The sequence below is a fragment of the Neomonachus schauinslandi genome, chromosome 16 (genome assembly GCF_002201575.2).
Source record: "Neomonachus schauinslandi chromosome 16, ASM220157v2, whole genome shotgun sequence".
Classification (NCBI taxonomy): Eukaryota; Metazoa; Chordata; class Mammalia; order Carnivora; family Phocidae; genus Neomonachus; species Neomonachus schauinslandi.
In genome coordinates this window covers 8,400,541-8,419,716 of record NC_058418.1, presented here as the reverse complement: position 1 = coordinate 8,419,716, position 19,176 = coordinate 8,400,541, and the positions used below count along the sequence as shown (strand labels likewise).

Genomic DNA, 19,176 nt, shown 5'->3' with positions numbered 1-19,176 from the left:
TGGGAAGGTTGAGCCAGGCCCAGGAAGCCTCGCCAGTGGGCACCGGGCCTGTTTTCGGAATCCTTTCGGGGTTGTTGGGGAAGCAGTGGTACCTTTCTCGGGATGTTGGAGGCGGGGCTGGGACATCCCAGAGCGAGGCGTGGGTCTAAAGTGTTCTCCCAGGGTCGGGGCAACTTGTAGGCATAGGGTTCGAGCTTGTTTTTGTGTGGGGTTATTTTGAACCGTTCCTGGGAAAGAGGTGGGTTTAGAGTTTTCACGGGGATGGAGTGGCACCAGAGTGGGCACACAGAAAGGTGGGCCTAGAATCAGATGGGGGGGGGGGCAAGAGGATGTATCTAAAGCTCTCTGGAGATGGAGGCCTGGATTGAAACTCCCAGCACTGGGGTGTGGAGGCTGGGCTAGAATCTTCCTTTGGAAGGGAGCAATGTTGGATGTTTCCTTAAGCTGTAGGGTAGGACCAGAACTTTCCCAAGGTGGGTGCGACTCTAGTGTTTAAGTAGGGAATGGGTGGGCACAAATGTTTGGGAGGTGGTGGAATGTAAATTTTTCCAGGTAAGTGTTGGGCTCGCACAAGAAGAGGGAGTGGGAGCGCGGGGCTAGAATTCTCTTGGGGGTGCAGCTGGTGTTGTTTATGTGCATGTATGTTTGAGAGGAGTCCCTGGTATGGGTGAGATGGAAGCAGATTGGGGAGGCATTAGCCTTAGTCCTTCTCTTCCCTCTGCCCTCAGGAACCCCCAGTGCTGTGTCCACATTCTAGAGGGGAAGTTTGCTGGGACCCTGGTACCACCTTGCCAGTGGAATGGTGAGATGGAAAGTGGGGTCTCAAATCTGAGCTTTGGGTCAGGGGGCTTGGGAGGAGGGGACCCAAGACTCAGACCCTGGATCAAATGGTGCTGGGTTGGGTATAGGTTTTTCTTACTGTTTCTCAACTGTCTCCTCTTCTCAGTCAGCCACACTGGATCTGAAATCGAAGGAGGAGAAGGATGCTGAGTTGGACAAGAGGATCGAGGCTCTTCGGCGAAAAAATGAGGCCCTCATCCGGCGCTACCAGGTGCCCTAGCCCCGCCCTGGGAGACCCCATCCCCTCTCCTCCCCGCAGTGAGTTTCCCTCACCTCTCCCTTCCTTCAAACCTTTTCATGGCTCCCCATCACTCTCAGGATAAAAGCCAAAGGCCTTAGCCTGCCATTCCTTCCTTCATTCCATCATTCCATCATTCATACATGAATACTCACCAGGGTCTTCACTGCCAGGCTCTAGGCTGAGTGTGGCAGGGAATATAGCTACGACTGAGACAGCCCTGAGGTCATTCCAGACTTCACAGTCCAGAGTTCACAGTCCAGTGGGAGCACCGACCGTTCTTCAGGCAGTGATGTCCCAGAGTGGGCTGGGTTGGGCTGCAGGAGTTCAGAGGTCTGGGGGGCGCCCAGAAGGGGCTCTTCACCCACCCAGATATTAGGGAGGGCTTCCTGGAGGAGGAGATTCCGACACCTGAAGGGGGTGAGTTAGCCAGCTGAAAAGAAGAGCCAAACGTGTTTCAAGCAGAGGGAACAATTTGTGCAGAAACCAGGAGCTTAAAGTTGGAAGGTCAGTGGAGGAATGTTGACCCTGGCAGCCAGGCTGAGAATTTGGACTTTCTCTTGAGGGCACTGGGGAACCCTGGAGGGCTTTGAGCAGGAGCAGGAGCAGGTCAGAATAGCCTTTTAGGAAGAGCCCCCTGGCTGCTCTGTGGTGTTGAGTGGGAGGAGGTGATACCGGAGCCCAGAGACCAAGGAGGAAGGAGAGGAGGTGCCTAACCTGGGACAGGGCTGTTGAGAGGGCTCAGTGGCAGTGGTGGAGGTGGGGAGGAGGTGGGAGAGGCCAGCATGCGGCCCAGGTCCTTGTCAGAAGTGCCAGAGTAGTTGGCGGGGCTGTTCCTGAGAAGGGATCTGAGAGAAAGAGTGGGTTTCATTTATTCATTTTTCATGCATTCATTCATTTACTTTAAAAGAAAAAAAAAAGAATATCGAGTTTCTGGTGTGTGTCACAGATTGTTCTAGGTTTGGGGTATACATTAGTGAATAAAACAGCCAGGTACTCCTGTCCTCAGGCAGCTTCTGTTGCAAGCTTCAAGGCAGACAATAGGCAAAATACATATAATGCCAGGTAGTGAACAAGAGAATGGTAGGGGAGGTGATTTCTGTAAGCTGGTCAGGGAAGGCCTCTCTGAGAAGGGGACGTTTCGGGGACAGAGACCTGAAGGAGATGAGGGACTGAAGGCTCTCTGGGGGAAGAGTGTTCCCAGCAGAGGGGACAGTAGGTGCAAAAGCCCTGAGGCAGGTCTGAGCCTGGTATGTTCTAGGAACAGTGAGAAGGGCAGAGTGAGTGAGGGGGAGAAGGAGAGAGGATGGGGGATGAGGTCAGGATAGTCATGAGGCCAGACCCTGTAGGGCCCCGTAGGCTGTGAGGAAGCCTTTGGCTCGTACTCAGAGATGGGTACCACAGGAGGCTTCTGAGCAGGGGAATAGCATGGTGCTGGGGGAGGGGGGGGAAGATGCTGAAGTGACCAGCTTTCTTGCCTGGAGCTGAGGAGAGAGGCCTAGGTGGGGGCTAATCTTGGGGGACGTTTAGGGGGCTGTGGGAATCCAGCTGGCGCCGGGACCCCTGACACTCTCCTCCCGCTGATGTTTGCTCCTAGGAGATTGAGGAGGACCGGAAAAAAGCCGAACTCGAGGGAGTGGCCGTGACAGCTCCCCGGAAGGGCCGCTCGGTGGAGAAGGAGAACGTGGCAGTTGAGGCGGTGAGCTCCACACCAGGGTGGGGGACTCGTCAGGACAAGGAGGGGGTGAGAGTTGAGACCTGGGGCCCAAGAGCCCTCCCCTGCCTGCCGCCCCAGCCCTGTGGGCGGCCTCAAGTCTCCCAGCTGCCTTCGGGGCTTGAGTGGTCCAGTCTTCTCATCCCAGTGACTGTACTTTTCCTCCTTTCTCTTCTCCAGGAGAAAAACTTGGGTCCCTCTCGGAGGTCTCCTGGGACCCCACGACCCCCAGGGGCCAGCAAGGGAGGCCGGACACACCCCCAGCAGGGAGGCCGGGCAGGCATGGGCCGGGCGGCCCGCAGCTGGGAGGACAGTTCTGGGGAGCAGTCTCGAGGAGGATCTGGGGGCCGTGGCCGGAGGGGCCGGGGCAGGGGGTCCCCTCAACTCTCAGGAGCTGGAGATGCCTCAGCTGCCGACCGCAAATCTAAGGTAGAAGCCCGGGAGAGGCTGGAGTGGTCTGGCCAAGGCTCTTACTGTCTCGTTTCTTTTTGTTCCTACTCTCAGAGGGACCGGTGTCCCGTTTGTCCATCTTTTCTCAGCCCCTCCATCGGCTCTTTCTCTCTCTCCTCCGTCCTTTCCTCCGTCCCCCTGACCAGGGCTTCATGCTCTCTCCCTGTCTTTTTATCTCCCCTCGTTTTGCTCATTCTGGTGCAGTGTTTCTGTCCAGTACGTGTGCGCTTGCTCGCTCGCTCTCTTATTCTGTCTGTCTCACAGCCTGGATTTATCCGTGGTGATCAGTGATGTTCTTACTGTAACTGCTCTCCCGCCCTGATGCGCAGGTCAGCGGGCTGGGAGGCTGTCTAGCAGAGGGCCTCAGGGCCCACCATGGACTTGGGGTCGACTCGGTTCAATTAGTTCCCTGTCGTTGGGCAGCTCACTTCCTTCTGGGAGGTTCTGGGTTCTCAGGGGAATAATAATCAGGTCTCAAAGGTATCGCGAGCATTCTGGGATATCAGGCATTGAAATCCTCAGAGGCAGCGCTTGAAGAACGTTACTTATGGATGTTTGTGATTTGTACACATTAAGCTGCTGTCCTCGAAAGACCTCAAAATACCACGGCTTAACCCAAGTGGAAGTTTATTTCTCCCCTGTGTGCTGAGCCCCGGGAATGAAAACGTCCTCTCCAGCAACTTGGCCGTGTACTCGTCTAAAATTCTGTTACCGTGGAAGAAGGGGAGAATGGATTGGGGGGGGCGGGTAGTCACCTTGCTATCTGCCATGTTATTACTCCTCTGTTACTGGCATCACTTCTGTGGCAGCCGTGGCGTGTCGGGGTCCCCAGCTCCTTTTCCGGGTTCAGTACTCCCCTAGCAAGATTGATGGCTGAGATTTATTATAGCGAGAAGCCGAGGGGAGAAGGCGCAGGGGACGACGTCTGGAGGGGATCAGGCGCAGGCTCCCGAGCGATCTCGTCCAGTGTAGCCACACCTCATGGGGCCCTTACTTCCTCCAGCGTTGAATGGTGATGACACCCAGGAAGGGCTGTCTACCAGGGACTCCCTCGAGACCCCCTACCTGGGGTTTTTATTGGGCACTCGTCATGTAGGTCTCCTCTGCCTCCTACAAACCCAAATTCCAGACCCCAGAAGGAAGGGCGCTCAGCACGTACCATACCGTTGGCACCTCCAGCCGAGGCACCTGGAGCCCCCTTTATAGCTAACCGTTGCCCAGGAGCACGCCGGGAGCCAAATTCCCAGATGCTAGCCACGAGCCGGCCTTGCGAGCAGGCCCATGTACGGAGAGATTCTCAGGCCTGCTGTGGTCATTCTTTTTTTTTTTTTTTTTTCTTTGAAGATTTTATTTATTTATTTGACAGAGACACAGAGAGAGAGGGAACACAAGCAGGGGGAGAGGGAGAGGGAGAAGCAGGCTCCCCGCGGATCAAGGAGCCCGACGCGGGGCTGGATCCCAGGACCCTGGGACCATGACCTGAGCCGAAGGCAGACACTTCGCCGACTGAGCCCCCCAGGCGCCCCCGCTGTGGTCATTCTTCCGCGCACATGCTAACATGCCAGGGTCGGGCAGTTCCCCCTGATGCCCCGGCGTCTCTGTCTCTGTGTTCTACCTGCCCCCAGGAGTGGGAGGAGCGGCGCCGGCAGAACATCGAGAAGATGAACGAGGAGATGGAGAAGATAGCAGAGTATGAGCGCAACCAGCGGGTCAGTGCCGGGGGTGTCCCCGCGGCGGGGCGGAGCCACCTGGGCCCCGGTGAGCCCTACAACCCCCCCGCCCCCCATTCCCTGTGCCCGCAGGAAGGTGTGCTGGAGCCCAACCCAGTGCGGAACTTCCTGGACGACCCCCGGCGACGCAGCGGACCCCTGGAGGAGCCTGAGCGGGACCGCCGGGAAGGCAGCCGCCGTCATGGGCGCAACTGGGGGGGGCCCGACTTCGAGCGGGTGCGCTGCGGCCTGGAGCAGGAGCGGCAGGTGGGTGCTGGCGGCCGGGGCTCCCTGGGCCGGGCCCCAGTCTGTCCTTCCTGCAGCCTCCATTGATTGGGGCTGTGCCGGAGCGCTGGGCCCAGTGGTGGCCGGGACAGCAGCGAGGGGTAGCCTCCCCTCCCCATCTTTCAGCCCAAAGCTGATGGTTCGTTCTTGTGGGGACAGCATAGCACTTTCCTCTTACAGCTTTATGGGCCTTTGGGTGATGTTCTTTCTCGCTAATGGCAGTAACGTTTACTGGGATCTTTTGAGTGCTGGAAGCAGACTTAGGTCCTGGGGCTGAGTTTTGTTTTTTTTTTTAAGATTTTATTTATTTGAGGGAGAGAGAGAAAGAGCACAAGCAGGGGGGAGGGGTAGAGGGAGAGGGAGACGCTGACTCCCTAATGAGCAGGGAGCCCGATGTGGGACTCGATCCCAGGATCCTGGGATCATGACCTGAGCTGAAGGCAGACGCTTAATGACTGAGCCACCCAGGCGCCCTTTGGGACGGAGTCTTCAGGCCAAGCCCCTGCCCCGGTGAAGTTGATTCTGGGGGCGGCTCTCTAAACGAACATACCGTAAGGTGTCAGGGAGTGTCAGACATTGTGAAGAAAAATCCAGTAGGGAGAGGGACTAGAGGGGGTTGCTACTTGAGAGAGAGCTCTGGAATGGCCTCTGTGGAGGTGCCACGTGAGCAGACCTGGTCCCAACCTCCACCCTGTCACCTCCTCCGCCTGTGACCTTGAGCACGGCCCTGCCTCTCAGCCCCGCGGGCATGGGGGAGAGGCCAGGGTGGGCCGGCTCGGGGAACAGGGCCCTGACTGCCTGTCTGTGCGTGGGCAGGGCCGCCGGGCCGGCCTGGGTGGCGCTGGTGACATGACGCTGTCCATGACGGGCCGCGAGCGGTCGGAGTATCTGCGCTGGAAGCAGGAGAGGGAGAAGATCGACCAGGAGCGGCTGCAGAGACACCGCAAGCCCACTGGCCAGTGGCGGCGGGAGTGGGATGCTGAGAAGACTGATGGCATGTGAGTGTCCCTCTGCTTGCCCGTTTGGTTCCTTGACCTTGACCCCGACTTACTCCTCTGTCTCTCTCTGACGTCCCACCTAGTGTATCAGGTAGCAGTCGCCGTGCTGCGTCAGAACCACCAACTCCCTGGCAGATAAAACCATTTCTTTTCTTTCTTTCTTTTTTCCTTTTCAAAACCATTTCTGTCTCGTGTTCACAGGTCAGCCGGATTTGGCTGATTCAGGCTGGGCTCTAAGCTGTGGGTCCAGCTGGGCTTGGCTCCCCATGCAGGCAGAACTCAGTTCTGCTCCCCGGGGGTTCATTCTGGGGTTCAGGCGGAGGCCGCTCTCTGGAGGAGTGCCCGTTCCGGCATCGGGGATGGGCAGGAGGCAGGCGGACACGCTGTCTGTTCTGTTGGCGACAGACCTGGCGGGAGACTAAGCTGCTCTCATCGGGGGTACTCTGGTGGCGCCCCAGCTAAGGGCACAGATGGAAATTCTAATTAGAGAAGGCGTGAGGAAGGGGTGACGGTGATTAGACCTTCAAACTGCACCCCTGCCCCCAACCCAAACTCCTTATCCGGGTGGTACTTTTACCCTTATCTGACTGGGTCCCCTTTCGGGTCCCAGGAAACATCCAGTTAGTCCAACTTAAACGGAAGCTCTACCCTTGTGTCATTGACAGGAAGGCCAACTTCCGTACCAGAGAGCCAGCCAACAGCACTCTTAAGATCTGCAGCTGTAGTCATTTATTTTATTATTTTTTTTAGAGTGAGAGTGTAAGCCGGGGGAGGGGCAGAGGGAGAGAGGGAAAGAGAATCCTCAAGCAGACTCCCTGCGGAGTGCAGAGCCCCACTCGGGGGCTCGATCCCACGACCCCAAGTTCATGACCGGAGCGATGCCCAACCGACTGAGCCACCTGGGCGCCCCTACTGTTGTCGTTTTTATGGCATCCTGCACCCTTTGCTGCTTTGGAAGTTTTCATGCCAGTCACGTTTATTATTGGCGCTGGCTGGAGAGAGAGGCTGTTGTCTGTGCGCCCAGTGGTCAGAGCATTCGTTGTGGATTGTGAGCCAAGCTTGTGCAAGTGCGAAAAATACTTTGCACAGATACTGTAGCTGATCCTTTTAAGGCTTTTAGGGAGATGTTCTCAGGGTTAAGAATGAGAGTAAGTAACGGTGTCCTGTTGTGTCCCCAAGGCAGCCTGCAGCAAGTCTCATTAATGCACGTGTGCTTTGATTTCGTCAGCAAATCTTTTTTTTAAGATTTTATTTATTTGAGGGGCGCCTGGGTGGCTCAGTTGTTAAGCATCTGCCTTTGGCTCATGTCATGATCCCAGGGTGCTGGGATTGAGCCCCGCATCAGGCTCCCTGCTCAGTGGGGAGCTTGCTTTTCCCTCGCCCACTTCCCTTGCTTGTGTTCCTGCTGTTGCTATCTGTCAAATAAATAAAATCTTAAAAAAAGAAAAAAGATTTTATTTATGAGGGGGAGGGGCAGAGGGAGAGGAAGAAGCAGGCTCCGCGCTGAGCAGGGAGCCAGATGCGGGACTTGATCCTGGGACCCTGGGATCATGACCTGAGCCAAAGGCAAGACTCTTAACTGATTGAGCCACCCAGGCACCCCTGTCAGGAAATATTTATTGAGTCTCTCCTCTGTGTCATGAAAGGTGATGGGGATACAGTAATGAACAAAACACTTCTGCCTTCAGGGAACCTAGACTCGAGTTGGAAAGGTGGACACTGACTAGATCCAGTGGCAGGTCACGAAGAACAGAGAAGAAGAGTATGGAGAGGGATGGAGGCTTTTGTTTTAGACTTTGGTGATATATATAATATGTGATGACTTTATTTTTAAAAAATATTTTATTTATTTATTTGACAGAGACAGCGAGAGAGAGAACACAAGTAGGGGGAGTGGGAGAGGGAGAAGCAGGCTTCCCACTGAGCAGGGAGCCTGATGCAGGGCTCGATCCCAGGACCCTGGGATCATGACCTGAGCCGAAGGCAGATGCTTAATGACTGAGCCACCCAGGCGCCCCAATATGTGATTATTTTAGACAGGTGTTTAGGAGGGTCTGAGCTGAGGCCTGGAGGAGGTGAGGGTGCAGGCCACTGAAAGGTCTGGGGAAGTGTCCCAGGAACAGCAGGTGCAAAGGCCCTGAGGCAGGAGTTCTGTGTGCTAGGTGACTCTGCTTAGCCGAGGAGATGGGAGACAGTGATAGGAATTGTGGCTAGACTGGAGGCTGGGGATCATGTACTTTCTAAATTTTTGTTTTGGGGTGTCAAATACTGAGTTTTTTCTTTCTGTATTTGTCACTACAATGTCATGTTTGCCTCTTGTCCATCACCTGATCCTGTCTGCCTTCTAATCAGGGACCCCCTCTGTTTGACCGTCTCTCCTTCTGTGATCTTGATTTTGACCCTGGCCCCCATCTCTCTCCCTTATCTCTCCCCACCCCTCTTGCCCCCAGTGTTCCCCCAGCTGCATGCTCACCCCCTTTCCCTTTTCCCCAGGTTCAAGGATGGGCCAGCTGCTGACCCTGAACCATCCCACCGCTATGGTGAGTGGGCGTTCTCGGTGGGGGGCCGGGGGCGGGAACGGCAGCTAGCAGGGCCAGGCATGGGGGTTAACTTTGTGCCATGCCCCCCATCCCCCACTCCTCCTGGGTTCTCTTGCAGATGACCAGGCCTGGACTCGGCCCCCCAAGCCCCCCACTTTCAGGGAGTTCCTGTCCCAGCACAAAGCTGAGGTCAGCCGCAGGAGGAGGAAGAGTAGCCGACCCCAGACCAAGGCAGCCCCTCGTGCCTACAGGTGGGGGCGCCCCGACCCTTGGTGTGTGCACACCCCCGTGCCCCCAGCAGGGCTGTTTGGCTCTATCCCTGGTTGTTCTGACTCCGCGGGGGCATGTCTGTGCTGTCTCGTCCCTGTCAGTTCTTGGCTACTGTCTCTCTCTGGGTCAGGCTCTTGTTTGGGGGGAGTTGGGGCCTAGCTCTCTAGGTAGATGCTTTACCTCCATCTCTCCCTTCATCTCCTTTCACTCCTCTTCTGCCACCTGGCGCCCCTCCGTCTGTCTGTCCCTGACACCTGGGGACACACACCCACCATTCCCTCCTCAGAGCTCCAACATGTGGACCCTCACCTGGAAAGCTGCAGCCCCTCTTGCCCAGAGTTGAATTTTGCAGCTTTTCTCTGGGGGAGGACCTGGAGGTGGGAGGCCCCTTCTTCTCATCCACCCAGGCCTCACCCCTTCCCTCTGTCCCCTCCAGTGACCATGATGACCGCTGGGAGACTGAGGACACAGTGTCCCCAGCCCCTGAGGCCCCACAGCCCGCTCCACCTGAGGAGACGCCCTCGCAGGTAAGGCGGGCTGTCCTCTCTGGGCAGGGGGCATGGGGTGCTCAGGGCCCACCCCCTTGCCCCAACCTGCCTTGTGTTCCCCACAGCCACCCGAGACCCCAGCTCCTCCTGCCCACCGGCCCCCTGAGGATGAGGGGGAGGAGGACGTGGGGGAGGAGGATGAGGGGGAGGATGAGGAGTGGGAAGACGTGAGTGAGGAGGAGGAAGAGGAGGTCGAGGAAGAAGAAGAGGCTGATGAGGAGGAAGAAGAACCAGCCCAAGGCCATGAACCCCAAGAGGCTGAGCCCACCGGAAGCCCTCCCCGAAGCCGCACCAGAAGTCCCACCGGTGAGCAGGCTGACAGAGAGCGGTCGAGGCCAGAGGAGCCCCTGCCACTGCCCCAGGCCCCTGCCACGCCTTCTAGCCCCTTTTCACCCCCTGGAGACCACCAACCCGTGTCTGACTGGGGTGAAGAGATGGAGCTGAATTCTCCCCGGGATGCCCACCCGGCCAATGCCCTGTCTCCGGGTGAGGCCTGGCCTTTTGGAAATGCATGAAGCTGGCTGCTTGTGTGTGTGCGCTTGAGGGGTACACTCGCAGGGTGGACCGTCAGGGGCTGGGCCCCGGGACCCTGTGTGCCCCACCGCCCTGGTGGCTAGGGAGGACAGTCCATGTCTGTCTTTGGAATGCCCCCCCCCCCCATCCTGCCCCTGCTCTGGGCCACAGAGCCCCCTCCCCAATAAAGAGTTCACGTCCTCAAATGATATTCCCCAAGTGTGTCCTTGAACACCCCTCACTCCCCCAGGGCCTTCTCTCTCAGGGTGGGGGGAAATTTGGAGGGGTAGGGGCTTGACTGGGCCTCCCCCTTCCCCAGGAGGTGGCCAGCCAGCCCCTGCCTCCCTTGAGAGTGGGTCCAGCCTCCCAGGAACCCAGAAAGCTGAAGAGGAAGGGTCTGAGGCAGCTCCAGGTGGGGGAGTGGATGGGGCCCGAGATGGCCTTCTTCCTTCCTCTTTTTCTCCCTCCGGGGCTGAGGGGAGGGTTTGGGGAGAGTAGGATAGAGTGGAGCTGGGTGTGTGGGGTAGCAGTGGACCTGGGGGTGAGGCTACAGTGCTAGGATATTGTGAGAGGAGCCAAGGTCAAGGGGTGGAGCTAAGTGGAGAATCTCTGGGGCGCTAGGGAATTGAGTGGAGGGGGAAAGGGGGGCCGTGAGGAGGTGGAGCCAAGATGGGATTGGGATTTGGAGGCCGACCCCAGGCGTTTGGGGATGTAATCTAAAAATAACGGGGTGGGGCTAGGTTCAAGGGGCGGGGCTGAGGGCAGGATTAGGAATTTAAATAGGTCAAAAGTAAGAATGGGGGAGGGGTAGAATCATGGATTTGGCTGTGGGCAGGATTGGAGTTTTGAGGTCTAACCAAGTAGGTAAATTAGAATAGAAATGCAGGCCCCATTAGAATGTTGGGCCCAACCCCGTCTTCAGCTCCATCAGCGCAAGCCAGGTTGCGAACCAGGGACGTCCCCAAGAGCGGGGTTAGCGTTTGGGGCAGAGCCAAGGAAGATCTGGTCAGCACTCTCGTGGGCAAGGGCAGAGAGGGACAGATCCGATGGCGGGGGGCGAATGGGAGTTAGTTTATGCCCGTGGGAGCGTGAGGGGGGCGGCTGGGGGGCGAGAGGACAGAGTTTAGGGTGATCTCGCTATCCCAGATGATTTCCTCGATTGTAAACAGGGTTCTGTTGGGGTGCGTGCAGCTTGTGGGTCCCCTGCGAAGATTAAAGGAGTCTGAGGCCCATAAACCACCTAACGCAGGGGGGCTGCAGCCGGGCTCAGTTGGGATCAGAGACAGAACTGGACGGGGGGGAGTGGAGTGGAGGGGGCGAGGGGAGACTGTCCCCTCCGCTGACTGCCCCTTCTCTCTCCAGAGGCGGGTACCGAGGGCCAGGAGACCGCGGAGATCACCGACTTCCAGAGGGTGCGTTTCTGCAAGGTGGTGGCGGCCGCCCCGCCACCGGGGGCCGCCCGCTGACCGCGCCTGCCGACTGTGGCCTCCGCTCTCTGCACTAACCTCCTGCCCCCTTGCTCCTCTGTCCTCTGCTTCCGTCACACTCCCGCCAGGAGAGGGTTAAATGTAAGGGGGGCGGAGCCAGGGACAGTGAACGGGGTGGGGCCAGGGCAATAGTCCAGTCTCCCGCTTCGGGGGCGCCGTGGCACCGGGAGGGCTGAGACGCCCCCGAGTTACCCACCTAATGGAAGCCATGGGGGGCTAGGTGCCGGTCCCCAGGCCTAGATTGCCGCCTCCTGGAGTTTACATCTGGGGCCTGGCAGATAGCCGGTGACTCTTCCACAGGACTCGGAATTACTCGGCCACCGGCCCCGTCTCTTATTAAACGCAGTGCTTCCGCTAACCTTTGAACTGTATTTCTGGCAGGGCAGGCTGGGTTGCTGTGCTTGGCTGGCTTTTCCGTGGCGGAAGAGGCGGGAGGAAGGGATCTTCCTTCCTCCCCTCCCCTGATACGTCTTCCCTCCCCCCCCCCCCCCCCGCAGGCCTCCCCGAATTCCTGAAGACGCTGCTGGGAGGGGACTGAAGCTTCCCCGCCTTGATGGGGTGGGGGCGGCAGGAGGGGGTTAGTCTGGATTCCCAGGCTGCGCTCTCTCCTCCCCGGAGACCGCTCTGGATCCCATGGCTTTAGGGAGAGGGAGAAATTGAGGGTGGTGGGGAGGAGTTGGGGAAGGGGCGTGATTGGGTTGTGGGGTAGAGGTGGGGCTTCGGGGAGTGTTTAGACCTCAGTACACTAAGTAGCGAGGAGGTCCCGCCAGGGGCGTGGTTAGGATGCCTGGGCGGGGCCAGAATTCTGGTGGATGGAGTTAGAACATAGGGCGGCCTTAGATGTCGGATGGGGCCGCGTGAGCCGGTTTAGATGGGAGTTCCTAATGCGGGTGTGGGGTGCAGCCCTCGGTCGAGGGCGTGTTCAGTACAGTGCTAGAACTAGTGGAGTGAGGCGGAGGAAAGGGGTGGAGCCTGGACTAGAGAGCGTGAATCCAGGGAGTGAAGAGGGTGGCTTCGAATGCTAAGAGTCGAGTCTGATTCAGAGGCACGTTAGAAGCGGAGCGGGCCTGCGGCTAAGGAGTGAGGGGGGGGGGGGTCTGTGAGGCCCAAACCTCGCACGGCGGTGGGGCTCGGAGGCGGGGCTAGATGATTAGGAGAAGTGTGAGTCGCGAAGGGGACGCGGTTAGGGCTTGGGGGAGGAGGCCAGAAAGGGGAGGGCGGGGCTAGGCGCTGGGCGGGCTCGCAGGTAAGAGGCGTGGGCATCAACCCGAAGCCCGGAAGTAGTCGAAAGAGCAGAGAGCTATCTTTGCAGGCCTGGGGCGGGGTCGAAATACTAGTTAAGCCATAGCTTGATAATGGTTGGCTGGAGACAGGGGAGGGGGCAGGCCCAGAGCCCGGAGGAGGCCCGCCCATTCGGGGGCGTGACCATGCTGGCGGGGGCGGGGTTGGACGAGGGAGCTTTAGAGCGCGGAGGCGGTCCTCCGAGGGGGTGGGTCAGGGGGCGGGCCCAGGGCGCGGGGGCGGGGCCTGCACGGGCCGCTGTGCTGGGCCCAGTGGGCTGCGGGGATGCGGGGCACGAGCTGCGTGGGCGGCGGCGGCGAGAGCCCGGGGGGCGCCGGGCTGAGCGAAGGCCCGCGGGGCCGTTGGCTGCGCCTCGCCCCGGTCTGCGCCTACTTCCTCTGCGTCTCGTTGGCCGCCGTGCTGCTCGCCGTCTACTACGGGCTCATCTGGGTTCCCACGCGGCCCCCCGCGGGCCCCGCCGGCCCGCCGCCCAGCGCGCCGTCCCCTCCGTGCGCCGCCCGTCCGGGCGCGCCGCCTGCCCCGGCGCCCGCCGCTGCCTCGGTCTCCTGCCTCCTGGGAGCCCCCGGCGGGCCGCGACCCCAGCTCGAGCTGCCGCGCAGCCGCCGCCGCCGCAGCGACCCCAGCAGCCGCCCGAACCGCCAGACACCCAGAGAGACGCCGGAGGCCGCGGGGGGGCGAGGACCCGGGTAACCCTCCCTTCCACCCCAAGCTGGATCGCCGGCCCTCGAGAGCCCGCGCCCCCACGGCGGATGCTCCGTTACCCGGTTGGGCCCGGACTCCCTCTTCATGACATCGCCTAGCGTCTCCGGAGTCGTCATCCAGAAGAATGGGTGGGGGGGCAAGGGGAGCTGGCCCAGGGCCTCGCTCCTCTGCCGTCAGGCCGGGGTCCTCCACCATCTGGCCGACCCGGTCCTGATCTCTGCCTCCTGACACCCTCCGTAGGAGTCTGAGCACAGAGCCCACAGCCCACCGTCCTCTTCTCTGAATCTCCGTGTCCATATGTCCCCCTGCAATAAACTCCAGCCCCAACTGCCTGGTGCTGTGTTTGTTGTATTGTTTGCAAGATGTCTCCCCTTTCAAGTTTGTGAGGGGAAGGCCTTCCTGGCGTCTGATCTTTGTCTCTCTTGCCCTGGGTGGGCTGGGTGGATTCTCCCCTGACCTGGGTGGGGGTGAGGGGTGTGTTGGGGGGTCCTTCTCCCATCGCCATCATGTAGTTTTGGGGGCTGGGAGAGGAGGCTTATCTGCAACAGGGCAGTTGAAGGTCAGACAGCGTGAAGGACTTTTCAGCTTTCTGTATCCCTGAGGCAGAAGACGAGTGTGTCTGGAGAGAAGCAGGGGGTCTGCCCTCCTGTTACAGCCCAGGATTAGACGGGAGAGGTGGGATGATTAATTGGGGCTTTGGGGGATTGTGACTAGTATGATTACAGTGTCAGGGACAGAAGCTAAGTCACCCTGAGATGTCAGGATGCTGCCGGGAGGGAATAAGGCCTTTTTCCTGGGGTCTGAGAGACCAGGGTGAACAGGGGTGGTGGGGAGCTTCTCTGCCTCCCTGGAAATCACAGAGGAAGTTATCAGCACTGCGCTGCCTTTGAAGATAAGTACAACCTCTCTGGTCTGCAATGCTCCTGGTAGCAGGAGGCGGAGAAACTTGGGTCCTGTTGAAAGAGTCAAAGGTAGTTGAATCTATCTTCCCACCGAGAAGACTGAGGCCTGGCTCCGGGCAGGGCATCGGACCCTATAGGCAGGAAGTGGTTTTCCTGTCCAGCCTCCTCCCTTGAACTGGAGGCTTTCCCAGAAAGAGTGAAGCTGAGCCTCCTCCCTCAGGCTGGGACATCTGTGGATGAGGACCGGGCTGAGAATGTCAGTCATTCTGGTTACCTCCCTCCCCCACTTCTACCCTTCTGGCACCACTTCCCAGAGGGGGAGTCTCCAGACAGAAGGGCAACCCTGGAAGCCAGCACCCCTTTGTAGTGAGCACAGGTGATGGTTGAAGGGCACTGACTTTGGGGTCAAATGCCCAGGTTCAAATTCCCACTCTTCCTCTCACTAGCTGTGTGACCTTGGGCAGGTTCCTCAACCTTTCTGGTCCTGTAAAACCAAGATGGTAATAGTACTGAGAGTTTCTGTGAGGAATAGATAAGCTAGTGATCTGCAGCTTTTTGAACAGCATCACATGTTCTTTCTCTCTACCCACCTCTGTCCCTCAGGGATTCAAAAACCACAGCCTGCATCCCAAGGGATATCAAGTCAGCGCAGAGCTTCTGGAGACCGGCAAGTGGTGAGTTGGAGGTGGGGACTGCTGCATCTCTGTTCCCCTGGGCTCTCTTTCTAGCTTCCCGCCCTCTTCTCCCCAGCTCCATTTCTCCCTGGCCCTCAGTTTCTCTTCCTGTCTCTGTGTCTCCCTCTCCACCCTCCTCTCTCCCCCTCCTCTCGTTCTGTCTCTGCCTCTCTGTCTCTCCCTGACCTCTCTCAGTGTAGTCTCTGCCTCTGTCCCTCACTCGGCTCTCTCTGACTCACTCTCCCGCCTCTGTCGCCCTCCAACGTGGCTGGCTCTCTTTCCATTTTTCTCCTTCCCCCATCTTGCCCCAACACCCCCACCTTGCTCTTCCCCTCTCTCCCCCCGCCCCACCTACTTTTCCATTTCTTCTCTGGTTCAGCCCCCTCTGTCCTATCGCCTCCCCTGTGTTGGTCTCTCTTCCTGATCTCTCAGTCTCTCTTTTGGCCGCTGTCTCTTAATTTTGCACTTAGCAAACATTTACTGAGCCTTTACGATGTGCCAGGCCTTATTTTAGGCACCGTGGTCACAGCTGTGAACAAAACAGGCAAAACGTCCTGCTCTCGAGGGAGCTGACATATTACTGGCGAGACGGACAAAAGATAGGATTAGTAACGTAGATATATGTTATGACCGGTCATAAGAAGCACCAAGGAGGAAAATAATCAGGGTCAAGGTGACGGGGAGGGATGGAGTTGTTGATCACTGGGCAGAAGCGAGGGCAGGGCATGCCGATCTCTGAGGGAAGCATGTGCCAAGAAGTGGGAACAGCAAGGGCAGTGGCCCCGAGGCTCAGGTGCTTGGCTTGTCCAAGGAACCACCAAGAGACCAGTGAGTGAGCAGAATGAGTGATGGGAAGAGCAGGAGGAGGTGAGCCGAGAGAGGGAAAGGGGGCAGATGGTGCAGAGCCTCATGGGCTGCCCTGAGGACTTTGGCTTTTGCTTGGAGAGAGCTGAAGCCATGGGAGGTTTGTGAGCTGAGGAGGGACAGAGCCAACTTAGGTGTCAACAGGACTCTCTCATTGCGGGGTGGGAAGGAACGGTAGGGGGAAAGGGCGGAAGCCGGGAGCCCAGGGAGGAGGCCACTGCCATCGTTCAGGTGAGGGACAGTGGTGGCTAGAACAAGATGGTGGCCTGGAGGAAAAGTGGGTGGTCCAGATCTGTGTGTGTGTGTGTGTGTGTGTAAATACACGTAGCATAAACGTTACCATTTAAACCACTTTAAAGTGTACAGTACAGGGCATTAAGTATGGTGGTGTGCAACCATAACCACCTCCATCCATCTGGTTGTCATGAAAGGAGGGAGGGAAGGAGGGACTGGGCCAGAGGGCCTCAGGCTGTAACACAGTCCTCAGGAAGTCGGGGGTGGGGGGGCGGAGGTGTGTTTCCGGGGGTCCTTAAACAAAGGCTGCCCATCAGAGGAGTCCTGGGTGGCGTGGTAATGGGCTGGCTCTAGTACCCGCTGTGTCGTCGTTGGGAGGAGCGCCAGGGAAGCATGGCCTTGGCACCAATGCGGGGGCGCTGTCGGACAGCTGGGCCCTCGGCCAACTGTTTCTAGTTCTTTCTGTGCATAGGGTCAGCCTGCTCCCCAAGCGGCTTCGCAGGGTGCCTACAGATGGAGGCACCTGTGAACTCATTCCCATCCCTCGGAGGGAGGGAGGCCTGGTCCGTATTGGTGTGCTGAAGGGCTTTCCTTCAACTTGATTGGGTCAGTGCAGGTCACATGACAAACCTGGAACCAATGCCTGGGCCAGGCGCCGTCAGGTGCTGTTGGTTAAAGCTTGGGTTCAACCACTCACTGGCAAGTGGAGGCGGGATTACTCGGAAGGTTTAGCCCAATCAGGACCCATCGCTGGATCAGGCCAAAGCCTGTAGACATCCCGTCTGCATCTGAGCTTCGAGGAGCGGGACTGCCAGGAGGGGGCGCCGAAGAGTCGCTGTCCTCCCCGACGCCTACCCCTGGCCTGGAATCCGAGGTTCACAATCAGAGCAGGAATGTAAGTGCGTGCACGTGCGAGGGGCCTGCTACTGGGATCCCTTGTCTCTTATCCACAATTCCGAATTCGAAAAAGCTGTGACAACCGAAAAATATTTCTTTGGGGGGTAATTTTGGCCCAGTGTCACATGGTGGCAGATCAACTAATATGAGTTATTTACACTCTTTATTTATCTCCTTTTAGTGTGAATTTTCACACGCGTTTTGCTGCAAATATATTAACATGTCTGATGGTGAGGGGGCTGTCTCAGGCCCCTGGGAGTGTTACGTAAAATATAGCATTAGCTCAGAATTACCTTTCTAAAATTGGAACAATTCTGAGTTCTGAAATGCATCTGTCCCCACGGATTTTCAGCTGAGGGATTGTGGACCTCTAATTGGGCATGCTACCAAACCTAGATTCATCTTAATTACTTGTTCAACATTTATTTAATGGTTTTGGGAAGAAACTCATTTTCCATTACAATAAAAAAATAGAGAATGGGGGTAATTTACCAACTCCCTTTTGTTAATCATATGCTATTTTTAGTGTCGTGTGTGTATGCGTATGTGACCGAGTATGTGTCCATGTGAGGCTGTGTCTCTTTGTATGTGTTACAGTATTGCTGTGCATGTGTGTGTGTGCATATGTGGGTCTGTGCAAGAGTTTGTGTGTGTGAAGGCGTGTTTGATCATGTCTGTGTGTGTGAGCGTCTAGTTGTGTTCTCTACAAAATTACCGAGAAATTTTGCGCCGTCAAGCGATACCTTGTATTTCCACTAGAGGTCGCCTGTCTGCTTTGGCCAGAAGAAATGTAAAACTACATTTTTTTGCCATTTAATCCGGAAATTGTTGATTCTTGCAGAGATGTGTCAGGGACAGTTAGCTCAGGCTCAGCTCAGCTGCTCATAGAGCAGAGGTTCTCAAACTTGTTGCTCTCGGGATTTTTTTTTACATCCTTAAAAATTATTTGAGGACACCAAAGAGCTCTTGTGTATGTGAGTTCTATCTATTAATATTTAGTATTAAATTAAGACTGAGAAGTTCAAAGGGCGCCTAGCTGGCTCAGTCGGTGGAGCCAGCGGCTCATGATCTCAGGGTTGTGGGTTCGAGCCCCATGCTGGGTATGGAGATTACATAAAAATAAAATCTTAAAAAAAAAAAACCCTGAGAAGTTCAAAAATTTATTTATGGAGTAATTTAAAAATAACCATAATAAATTCATTGCATTTTTGGTAAATATTTTATTGTGGTAAAATGTACGTAACATAAAATTTACCATTTTAAACATTTTAGGTGTACAGTTAATGGTATGAAGAACATTTCCATTGCTGTGCAAGCATCACTACCATTCCTTTCCAGAATGTTTCCATCTTCCCAAACTGAAACTCTGTACCTATCGAACAATACTCCCCATTCCCACCCCCCCACCTTCCTCAACCCTAGGTAACCTCTAGTCTACTTTCTGCCTCTGAGAATTTCCCTGTTTTTCCCTGTTTCTTGTGCCTCCTATAAGCGGAATCATCCAACATTTGTCCTTTTGTATCTGTCTTGTTCCACTTAACATCATGTGGTCGAGTTTCATCCATGCTGTATCATGTGTCAGAATTTCCTCCTTTTCTAAGGCCAAGTAATATTCCATTGAATGTATCTATCACATTTGGCTTATCCATATTCATCTGTTTTGTTTTGTTTTGTTTTTTGTTTTGTTTTTGAGAGAGAGCATGAGCAAGGTGGGGGGAGAGGGAGAGAGAGAATCTAAGCAGACTCCACGCCCAGCATGGAGCCTGACGTGGAGCTCGATCCCATGACCTCAAGATCATGACCCTGAGCCAAAATCAAGACTCAGACACTTAACTGACTGAGCCACCCAGGTGCCTCAATCCACTCATCTGTCGATGGGCATTTGGAAACTCCTTGCATTTTAACATAAATAACATTTTATTTTATTTATTTATTTATTTTTTAAAGATTTTATTTATTTATTTGACAGAGACAGAGACAGCGAGAGCAGGAACACAAGCAGGGGGAGT

The 19,176-nt window shown here is 56.5% G+C and overlaps 2 protein-coding genes across 5 annotated transcripts; both read left to right on the top strand.

Annotated features, from left to right (window-relative positions):
• Positions 1-725: 725 nt before the first annotated feature.
• CCDC9 (coiled-coil domain containing 9) lies at positions 726-12,763 on the top strand. Of its 4 annotated transcripts, XM_021681192.2 has the most exons (14): positions 726-802; positions 947-1,051; positions 2,676-2,777; positions 2,973-3,221; positions 4,868-4,951; positions 5,045-5,218; positions 6,053-6,234; positions 8,728-8,774; positions 8,893-9,025; positions 9,481-9,571; positions 9,658-9,898; positions 10,425-10,517; positions 11,468-11,517; positions 12,090-12,763. In XM_021681192.2, the coding sequence occupies exons 1-14, from the start codon at positions 800-802 to the stop codon at positions 12,105-12,107; spliced, it is 1,572 nt and encodes a 523-aa protein (XP_021536867.2). In that variant the 5' UTR covers positions 726-799; the 3' UTR covers positions 12,108-12,763. The 4 variants fall into 4 exon arrangements, with proteins under 4 accessions (XP_021536867.2, XP_021536869.2, XP_021536865.2 ...); XM_021681194.2 differs by lacking the exon at positions 10,425-10,517; XM_021681190.2 differs by lacking the exon at positions 10,425-10,517 and having other exon boundaries at positions 9,658-10,078.
• A 367-nt stretch (positions 12,764-13,130) lies between these two features.
• INAFM1 (InaF motif containing 1) lies at positions 13,131-13,922 on the top strand. The gene has a single exon (XM_021681195.2). It carries the CDS (start codon positions 13,159-13,161, stop codon positions 13,582-13,584), a length of 426 nt encoding a protein of 141 aa, XP_021536870.2. The 5' UTR covers positions 13,131-13,158; the 3' UTR covers positions 13,585-13,922.
• Positions 13,923-19,176: the final 5,254 nt, after the last annotated feature.